The sequence below is a fragment of the Microtus pennsylvanicus genome, chromosome 1, assembly GCF_037038515.1.
Source record: "Microtus pennsylvanicus isolate mMicPen1 chromosome 1, mMicPen1.hap1, whole genome shotgun sequence".
Lineage (NCBI taxonomy): Eukaryota > Metazoa > Chordata > Mammalia > Rodentia > Cricetidae > Microtus > Microtus pennsylvanicus.
The window spans coordinates 63,305,642-63,316,926 of NC_134579.1; the positions used below are offsets into that span (position 1 = coordinate 63,305,642).

At 39.5% G+C, this 11,285-nt stretch overlaps 1 protein-coding gene across 14 annotated transcripts in view; it reads right to left on the reverse strand.

Moving 5' to 3' along the window:
* Dlg1 (discs large MAGUK scaffold protein 1) overlaps positions 1-10,724 on the reverse strand; it is a 192,978-nt gene extending 182,254 nt beyond the window's left edge. For all 14 annotated transcript variants that reach the window (XM_075967258.1, XM_075967250.1, XM_075967240.1 and 11 more), the window contains exons 1-3: positions 10,588-10,724; positions 10,051-10,102; positions 9,238-9,369 (exon numbers count right to left, since the gene is read on the reverse strand). In XM_075967258.1, the coding sequence (XP_075823373.1) occupies positions 9,238-9,369; positions 10,051-10,069 (151 nt within the window). In that variant the 5' untranslated portion in view covers positions 10,070-10,102; positions 10,588-10,724. The remainder of the gene's footprint in view (positions 1-9,237; positions 9,370-10,050; positions 10,103-10,587) is intronic.
* Between the last annotated feature and the right edge of the window lie 561 nt (positions 10,725-11,285).

Genomic DNA, 11,285 nt, shown 5'->3' on the forward strand with positions numbered 1-11,285 from the left:
GAAGGACTAGGTGGGACAAAAACCTCTGTCAACATGACTGATTCTGCTGATTCCTAGGACTAACTTGATGCTTTTGTTTTAATTTTATTTAATGCATATGTTCAAGATTTTGTGATTTAGACTGCTTGAACTACACTTTCAGGAACACAGTTTAGTCTAACATCAGGGAGAGCACTTTCAGACTGTGAATAGAAAGCAGGAATACATGTGATAAGACAGATCCAGTAGATTCCAGTAAGGTTTTCAATTGTGATTCATTTAAGCATGTAGTTTTCTCTAAGACATATTTTAGTATTCCTGAATATTCTTCTATATTTTTTGTGCAAATATACCACCATTTCAGAGCAATAAAGAAAAATAAAGTCAGTTATTTAAATAATAGTTATGCATATCTGAGTGATAAGTCTGTGGCACCTTCAAGAAAGTCTTAATCTATTAATCATTTTTACCACTGTACTCACTTAATTTCTTTACATTTTCAAAGTAAAAATTCAAATAAATGGTTTACTGAAGGACTGTTATTTTACACTAGGTAGTAAATGTGATACTGAGAAAATATACTGAAGGATACAACTTTTGAAGCATTAGTTATAATTTATTTTTTCTAGAGTTACATTATGTTTTCATAGTATATATATAAAATTATGAGAAGTCCTTATTGACACTGAATATTGAAGCATATGAATAGACCGAAACTGAGGAAAAAAAATCAACATGGTCAACTTAATAGTTAATTTATTTCTGGTGGTGTAACATTTACCTTGCTCAAACAATTTCAGTTGCTATCCTATCTCTTTCAATTGTTTTGGAAATCTGAATACATATTTAGTAATAAAAACTTAAATACACAATTAAGTTGCTATAGCATTGTAAACCCTCACACATTTACTAAAATGCACCTTTTTAGTGCATGTGTGTGTTGTACACAAATATATGTATGCAGCTAGAGATTAAACATACAAGCTAAACTGTTTTATAAAGTCTTGAAATATAGGCGAATGTTTTCATAAATGATGGTGATAGGTTAAGATAATAATCTTGGGGATTAGAATATAAAGGATGGCCTTTCCAGGTATGATACCACAAGCAGAAAACACCTCTTTACTGACAAATCTAACCATAAATGAACATGCATTTTTAAAATCCAAGTTTAAAAACACATAACAAACAAGGGTATGATATGTCTAGTGTTAATTCCATACCTTTAAGTAAAGGAAAAGAGGAAGTACAATGACACAAATGGATAATTCAGAAATTAAAACATCAAGAAAAACCAAAGAATATTCCACAAATCAGGAGATATTAAAAGACATACTTTGTATTATTTAAGGCAAACTAGTCATAAAATATTACATTGATATAACATTAGTAAGAGGATTTCACAAACTACAAGGAAAGCCTTAAAATGTATACCCCTGTTCACCTAGTAATTAACATTTGGCAATTTATCCAATGGATATAATAACACAAAACAACAACCCACACATGTGGGCAATGTGCATATTTGTATGCCTTATGAATATAATGTTTATCAACTTGTATAAAAATTAATTTAAAAACCTAATTCCTGGTAAACCATTAACAGAGAAATTTGTTATATAAACAGTCATTTAAGATGTAGAGAAGTTACATATTTATACAAATTCAACTGCAGTAGCCTCAAACATACACAGAAGCAGGTTCTACCTATCAGCCTACCAAATAACACACACACACACACTCAGAAAACTACTCCAGGATAGTCTTAGTTTCTGAGTTCCTCTTACAGTGTGAGCTTTCTGCTGTATCTCACTATGTAGTGTAATTCTTTAATTTTTTTCAGTACTAGTCACTTAAGCCAACTATTTCATCTAGTATCAACCGAAGAAATTCAAACATTATGCCACAGAGAAAAAACAAACAACATTTTAGTCAATAAGCAATAGTACTAAATTTCTGAAAGATTTTTCTGGGGTTATTTTAACTAGATATAGCTTTAGCTTTTCACCTTATAATAACTTTGTAAGTTTTAAAATTTATTTTTGCCAGGAGGTGGTGGTACACACCTTTAATGATGTAGGTGCTGGGAACTTAAGACAAGTGCTTGGCAAAAGCAGCATGTGCTCTAAAAACTGAGCCATCTCTCCAGTCTCTTCTTATAGGACAACTTTAAGCAATCAGTTCTCACATAGAAAAAAAGTTTGACTGTTTGTGTAAGATGTTTTACAAAATCAAAGTGTATGTACAGAATGATACACAAGATAACATTTACTTGTATTTTACAAAAGCTATAGTTGTCTGACCTTAAATGTCTTAGAAGGAACATGTACTATCTTTGTAACAGATTCCATTTTGGAGGGATACAGGGAAGATCACTAGAGAGAATGACAGTGACATACAACACTGCAGAGGGAAAACATCTATCAGTTCATCTAACAGCAAAATGTAAGCGTCAAAGATACTCCGCTCACTTCTAAATCAATGTACACTAAACACTGTCTGGATCTCCAAAAACAATATCCTACAAAATTTACATATTTCAAGCAATTTGTATTTCACACACTGGAAACATGGTAGATGTTAAATTAGTACATTAAGTTATCTCCGAGTTTAAATATCATTTGGCTAACACATGAACACTCCTTTTAAAGGAACCTGAAGCAGCACCTTATGCCAAAAATCAATACAGTGCTGAAGAAATGAGACACATCATAAAAACGCAAGAGAAAACTTAAGAACATCACCCCTGGGCTAAATTTGAGACAGCTTAAACATCAAAATCATTAGGGCAAAAAGTGATAACCACTGAACAAAACATAACTGCAAAGTTCATGGCAGACAGGCACAGAGGGCTTTTGATTAAAATAAAATGTCAAGTGTCGTCAGGCAGTGGTGGCACACACCTTTAATCCCAGGATTCGGTAGGCAGAGGCAGTCAGATCTCTGAATTCGAGGTCAGCCTGATCTACAGAGTGAGTTTCAGGAAAACCAGAACTACACAGAGAAACCCTGTCTCAAAAACCGAAAGACAGAGGCAGGGGGTGGAAAGTCAAGGGGCTGGAGAGATGGCTGTGTGGTTAAGAGCACTGACTGCTCTTCCAGAGGTCCTGAGTTCAATTCCCAGCAACCACATGGTGGCTCACAACCACCTATAATGAGATCTGGTGCCCTCTTCTGGCCTACAGAATCTGTACAAATCAATCAATCAATCAATCTTAAAAAGAAGTCAAGTGTAAAATGGAAAATGCAGAAGTTTTGCTATTATGTAACTAACACTTTTCAACAACCACAGTAACAATTACTTCAAAAAAGAATTATTCATGATTTAGTTCAAGGGTAAGGTACATAAGTGATTTTAAAGTGTCTCCTCCACATATAAGTGCAAGGGGAAAGTTACTAGAAAGAAGAGAAATCAGTCAATATATAACTAGGTGATCAAACTTGATGTTAACAAGGAAGGGAAGACAACACTGAATACTTTTGGATATATAGAATCCTAAGCCAAGAATACAACATCTGAATGTAATTACAAGTAAACATCAGATAAACACCAAATGGAAAAATATCACATAAAAGCATAAGAGCAGGAGCTGGAGAGACAGCTCAGCAATTAAAAGCACTAGCTGCTCTTCCAGAGGACCCAGGTTCAGTTCTCAGCACCCATATGAGAGTTCACAACTGTGGTTAACTCCAGTTCCAGGTGACCTAATGCCCTCTTCAGGCTTCTATGGGCACTGTAGGCATGTGGTATACATTCATACATGCAGGGAAAACATTAATACCCATAAAACAAAAGTAAAAATTTTAAAAGAAGGTGTCAAGGGGGAAATAATAGTATTTTTCAAAAAGGTCAATGTTGGAGCTCTTTGGGACATATGGAGGCAGGAAGAACTCAAGTTCAGGGTCTGCCTGGGCTACAGAGCAACTTCAGGGGCCATTCTGGTAAACATAGCTTTTTAACAAGTTAAAAAGTTTTAAAAGAATTGTGAATATAGCTCAGAGGTAGAATGCTTGCTTAGTAACTGTCTCTCTCTGTTCTTAGCTCACTCTCCCTCCCCTCCCCACCCTCTCTGAGATCATAAAAGACATACAGGAAGGCTGGAGAAAGGGCCCCAGATTAGAGAGTGGAGAAATGACAACTAAAGTACTCTCCAGCCCTGGCCTTTTTCCTGTACAGAGAAAAGGTTCCATACTGCACAGATGAAATAGCTTACAAGTAGTTACAGATGCTTTTACAGCTCTGCTATTCCAAGGTTCAAAAGAAAATTCATCCAGCTCCAGCAAAATCAGAATAATGTTGTAGCACTGGAGTAGGCAAATAATCTGATTACATCAAAACCACTACATGAAAAGTAAATAAAATTCTCTTTAACTTCAGTCTACTCCATATCCTATTATATTTTCCTACTCAAATCTACCCATACACACTTATAAATATAAGTTAATAAAAGGCTAAAATGTAACTTCAGTTATAACTTTTTAAAAAACACAATTTTGACATTTTACTTACAGAGAGTGCTGAGTTCTCAAATTCTGGTTATAAAATCAACATCATTATAAACATTCTCCTTGAAAATGATACTTTAAATAAATAGCCACTGCCCTACAGATCAGCAAGTCTTAAATTCTTATTATGGTTATTGCATTTAACATAATGACAATGAATATAATGATAAGGAATATTTTAATTAATGAAGTAGAATATGTTCTGGATTCAAATTAGAGTTCAGTTTTACACTATACAACTTAGTATCTGGGGTTCCATGGGAAAAAAAATGGCTATTTCTTAGTGCCTCAGACTATCTGTAAAATGATAAAAATCACCTAATTGGTGACAATACCTCACAGGTCTGAGGACTAAATAAAATATTTGAAATGTAGCCATTATTACTTTATATATCATTCCCAGCAACAGTTTTCATGGGTTATTTGAGGTCTTGGCTAGGAAAAAAAAAAGCTTCAATTAAAAGGAATCAGAAGAGGCTGGAGAGATGGCTCAGTGGTTAAGAGCATTGCCTGCTCTTCCAAAGGTCCTGAGTTCAATTCCCAGCAACCACATGGTGGCTCACAACCATCTGTAATGAGGTCTGGTGCCCTCTTCTGGCCTGCAGGCTTACATGCCAGATAGAATATTCTATATATAATAAATAAATAAATATTTTTTTAAAAAAGGAATCAGAAGTCTAAACATATTTTTTTCCATAGACATAAAAGTGACAAAGGGGGATGATAGAAAGGAGCTCAAAACCATTTAAAGCCATTATGAGACAACATCTTGCACGTATAAGGATGTCCATCATCACAAACACAAAAGATAACAAATGGTGGCAAGGATAAAAAGAGAACCATAATACACTAGTGGTAGGAATTCAGATCTGAAGCCATTATGAAAAACAATATTAATTTCCCAAACAAACTAAAAATAGAACTACCATAGAATCCAGGAACCCCACTTTTGGAGACAGATATATCCAAAGGAGGTAAAACCACCAGCTTGTAAGGATATGTACACACCCATGTTCACTGTAGCATCACTAAGCGTAAGACACAGAAACAAAATGTCCATGAATGGACCAAAAGCTTTAAAAATGTGCTGTGTGCATATATGCACACATATACATACATGCAAACACACAAATTCATTCTGTAACAAAAAGTTTCATCTATTACAATATGAATGAACCCAGAGATACCGTGCTAAATAAAATAAACTGGACACATAACACTGCCTGATTTCACTTATGTGTTGAATGCTTAAGAAAGAAAGTAAAGCTCAAATATGGAAGCTGGGATGAATCTGTGAGTGAAGGAGGCCTAGGAAAAGAGGTTAAAATGTAGAGTATTTTTGATGAACAAATTTAGAAATCTAATCTTCAACATGAGGACTAAGGCCAATAAAATGTACAGTATTAGGGATTTTTGTTAGATTAAGCAGATTTTAGCTGCTTTTGACTAAAAATAAAAGTATGCAAGATGATACACTAATTGTTAATTTTTCTACCTATCTATCAACATCATTTTGTAAACCTCAAATATACACATTAAAATTTAACTTTTGTTTTGAGATAGGGTTTCTCTGTAGCTTTGGAGCCTTCCTGGAACTTGCTCTGTAGATCAGGCTGACCTCAAATTTACAGAGATCCACCTGCCTCTGCCTCCCAAGTCCTGGGATTAAAGGCGTGCACCACCACAGTCCAGCTTAAATTTGAAATTTATAATAAGCTCACTACAGCCTCTCCACATGCAGTTACCCTGGCCCTGGTCTGTGCGGCTCTTAACCTTGGCCAGATGTTTCTTTTTACAGTGGGCAGTAGTTAATGTAGAGGTTCATTACTAACCAAAATGTGCAGAGTAAGAGACTATGGATGCTTAGCCCTAAATAGGATCTCTCTATCAACAGGTCCTTTCCCACCAAGGCTCAAGGAACACTGCAGAAGAGGGAAAGAAAGAAGAGGAGGTGGCAGTGCTGTGAATGCTGTCTTCTGGACAGGGTATGGCCAGTGCATGCATGAGCTCACAGGTGCTATAGCTGCCTGCACAAGACCTACACAGGGTAAGCTGGTAGAATTCCAGGACGTATCGGCAAGGGGTTTAAGAGCCCACAGCTAGCTGGAAAGCTACTGGCAGTGAATGGTTGCTGGGAGAGAATCATTTTCTTTGTGTGATTGTGTGTGTGGCCACCGATATGTTGCCCATGCACATATAAGCAGTATTAATTGAACTCAGTGACTTATTGGGAAAAAAAGACAGCAACAAGATGGGGTGATCCAGGGTAAGTTGAAGGGGAAAGAATAAGTGGTATGAACTATATATATGTAAAAAACCTAACTGCCTCAGGGTGGTGGTGTCATGCATGTCTTTAATACCAACACTCAGGAGGCAGAGGCAGGTGGATCTTTGTGAGTTTGAGGACAGCCTGGTCTACAGAGGGAGTTCCAGGACAGACAGGGCTCCAGAGACAAACCCTGTCTTGAAAATCAACAACTATAACAAAAAAGAACCTAACTATCAAATGACTTTTTGTTAGCTTTGGTCATTGAGCCTATGTCTCCTTTAAATCTAGCTATCCATCCACAGGCACCTCAGAAAATAAAAGTGCTGTCACTGAAGGAAAAGCAGTCAGTCCACAATTTTTATAAACCTGGACATAGGGCAATTTCCCAGCTGAAATATAATGCAACACTACTTCAAAGATGTAAAGAAAAAATCTTAACAGCTTAAAAAGCTTCAGAATGAGGAGCAACATATGTTTTGTGGTATTGTTTTTTGTTTATTCATTTTTCAGAAAATATCTATGTAGCTCAGACTCCCCTTAAACTATTTAGCCCAGGTTGGCCTGGAATTCTTGATCTTTCTGCCTCATCATCAAGTGATAAAATTATAAAATGTGCCAAAGAATAACTATATTAGTGCAGAAGAACCATCAACTCAATTATAATACATAAATATAGAAAAATCACTACCAAAACATCTATTTCAAAATGCCTAAAATCTGTTACTTTTGTTCCACTAAAATTTGATAGCACATAACTATTAAACACTAAAATACAAATAAGCCCAAACAACAAAGTTCATTAAATAACAAAATTATAAAGACAAAGAAAATTCTCTAGCACAAACTTAAATAGAAAGCTATCAAAACTCAATTATGCATATATGAATGAACATTTAAAGCAGGCAAGGAAGAATATGCAACAATTGCCTCAAAACAGCAAGTCCGACATGGGAAGGGTTGGTTCTATTTACTTTACTAACCACTTAGTTTTCTTAAGTTACAGCTTCCCTACACAATAAGACTACATATACATGTGTATGAAAGGAGGACATACAAGTCATACTGTTTTTCTCTAAAGTGTCCCTACTAAGTAAAGATTTCTAGGTTTAATGTTGATCTAGAAAACCAAACAACTAAAAATTTACTTTTCCTCATTTGTTCTTTTTCCCCCCCATTTGGAACTTAAACTTCATGGCTTAGATACATAAATGCAAAAATGTCTACTATAGCTTATGAAAATGCTGATAATTTCCGAAGATGGGTGACAGATATAGGACCATTCATTCTCTCTTTATTCTTAATGCATGTTTTCAAGTCTGTAGTAACACTAAATTTTTATTAAAAAGTTTTAAGGTCTATCAAGTCTCTTATAAATGTCTAATTCTAAAACTTAGTAAAAAATTATCAACCTAAGTTATTTGACAAGGAACACATTGGAAAGTGTCCAAATTACACTTTTACACCAATAATCAATAAATCAATCTATCTATCTATCTATCTATCTATCTATCTATCTATCTATACACACACACACACACACACACAAATTAGGCCCATCTGCTGAAGAGTTACTGAGAAAATGAACATAATGAGAAAGACTGTCTTATATGAACTTGTTACACAGCTGATACTTAATTTTTTTAAATATTATTCTTAATCCTGGAAGCAATAAATACTCTGGCACAGAAGTTTGCAAGCCTGTGAAGTATATAAAGCAAGGTGTCAGACACACCAACTTGTTTCTTATATTGGGGATGGTATGGAAAACAAAAAATTTCATTTTTAAAAAGGACCTACCCTACTTTATAAGGTATCAAAAGTCCACTGCTTCAGTTTACACGCACAGTCTACAGTCAATGATTTTTCTGATATTTAATCACTGACAGCATCAGGAACTATATTCAGAACTCTGGACTATTTGTCCAATTCTTCAACTCATTGAACTATCTCATACTTAAGATACAAGAAAGAACAAGACTGTAACAGTATTGTCTGTAGAATAAGGCAATTATTAGACAATATCAACTCTGACATTGCTTCCCAGGCCTAAAATTCATATTCCACAAATGCCAAGTTTAACAGAGATGAGTACTCTCAAACACAGCAGAACCCTCCAAACGCTTTCAAGAGTCTAGAGCAACGGAAGTCAAATAGAGAAACACACCAACAGCAGCGCAGGCACGACCTGGGGTGCTCCTAACACATGTCACATTTCCACAAGTCGCCCATCTTTACCAGCTAACACTAAGACATGAACTGCTGCTCCCCAACTGCACACAAATGATCATGCTGGTAAGGTTTTCTGGCTATTAAACATTTCAGAAAGGACAGTGGCCTAACTGAACAACCAAACTCATCAGAAGATGGGCTAATGGCTGTCTGTCCCACAGAGAACCGAGCACAGCACCATTCGAGTTTAAAGTGACAGAGAAGCATCATGCCTGAGTGCAGTGATCACAAATATGAAAAGCTTTAACTCCCACCTATTAAAGCTTGAAAGAGGTTGCTCTGAAATATGTTAATAACCCGCTCTATGGAACTTCTGAGCTGTCTATCTTCAGTCTGGCTTAGTTTCGATCGATATTCTTCCAACAGATGCAATGCTCTCTGGGTATCTGAAAAGACAAGGATGGTTAAAATTTCAGGGACGTATTGTGTGTCTTTGTGTATCTGCATGTGTACAAGAAAGTAGCACATACTACAGCTACAAAACATGTAAGGGGTTCCCTGAAAGTCCCTCCAAGCCAACTACTACAGTCACCACATTCATGTCCCCATTCCCTACTAAGACAAATACTGTGAAGGCTTTTACATCACAGTAGAGAAAAGGAGGAAGATAGGTGCTCTGTGGTAACTGCGGACTGATAGCTTCCAAAAGTAGACCATCTAATTAAAGCAATGGCAACTTGGTTTTAGACTGCCTAACAGACAGGAACAAGTTATCTTCGATTTGTTGTCTAACCCAAATTTTAAGTGTTTCTAAACATCAGTCCTTAGTATCCCACAGCTGCTCACAAAATAGTGCTGAGTTAGAAGGATAAAGTGAAATACTGAAGCAACGAAGTTTAAAAAGGACGTGGTAGGGATGAACTGTTTCTGTAACCACTAGAGATGTCAAGAAGGTGAGTTTAACAAACTTCTGTGTGTTTCCACCTTCTGAAATGAGACCATAAGCAATAAAGGTTGGGACCCTGCCGATTCAGCAGTTACACAAACCTTTCCAAAACAGTAATCACAACACTGGTAGATGTTACAACGAGTGACAGCCACAAACCGGTTCCAAAATAAAAACTCACCTTGCTTCCGGACCGGCATTTTTCTCCAGAATCAGGAAGAAGGCACACACCTCTAAAAACACAAAACACAAAGGAAAACTTGAACTAAAGCAAAGAGAATCGTGGATCCAATAGCACTCCCCCTCCAACCCCTCAACTTTCGACTCGGAAAAACTCCAACCTGGGTGTAAGTGCTCACCTTCCAAAGTTTTCCCTAGCGAAAAGCAAGAGCCTTAAAGCCCAGGAGTGGCAGCCAAAGCAGCAAGCTGGTTCCCAGGGGTCTGTATCCTCCCCCGCCCACACACCCCCACACAAATCAAGAGCAGACCCAAGCCCGCTCCGGAATGTTCCGCCAAAGCTTCCCCCTCCGCAGGGCGCACCTGAAGAGGAGCGGGGCCACCGTCGCCGCCGCGGCGTGCTAGCCACGCTCCCCACCTGCTGCCGCCGGCCGGCCCGGGAGCAGCCGCGCAGCGCCCGGGCGAGCGAGCAAACGAACGAGCGAGCGAGCGAGCGCCCGGCTGCTCCCCCGCCCCGCTCGGGCCCCCTCCTCTCGCTTGCCTGGCTCGTCGCTCGCCTCCTCCCGGCGACTCCAGCAGGCGCCGGACCGGACAGCCGCCGCTCTCCGCGCCGCCCTCGCGCCGCTCATGCACCTCTCCGCGGCCCCCACACCTGCGGCGCCGCCGCAAAGTTCCCGCGAGCCGGCGAGCGCTGGCGCCCCGGGTGCGCTCGGGCCGGACTCGCTGCAGCTCCCGGCCCGGCCCCGCTCCACGTACCCCGCCCCGCCCCGGCTCGAGCTCAGCTGAGGGGGTGAGGGGACGGGGGAGGAGCTCCCCGCGGCTGCCGCACCCCCCTGCCTCGTTCGCCGCTGCCGCCGCCTGACCCGCTCGCCGCGGCCCGCCGCCCTGCTCGCCCGTTCGCCTCCGGGCCGCCCCACCCCCGGAACCTCGCCTCCTTCCGCGCCCCCCAGTCGCTCTCCCCCTAAACTTTCCGCCAAGATGGCGGCCCTGGAGCTGGCCGGGCGCGCGCCCACGTGACTGCTTTCCCGACGCTCTCAGCCAATGAGAAGTGAGGAGGCGGCTCGCTTCGAGCTCGGGGCTCCGGGAGCTGCTACCTTGGGGTGGGAGAAGGGAGGAGGGCCGGGAGGGGTGCTGGAGAACTGGAAGGAAGACCCGTTAGCATCCAGAGGGAAGCGCGTCGCTCAAAGACGCTCCCGTCGAAGTGGCTCTGAGGACAAAGGAGTTGACACGCGCGCTCTA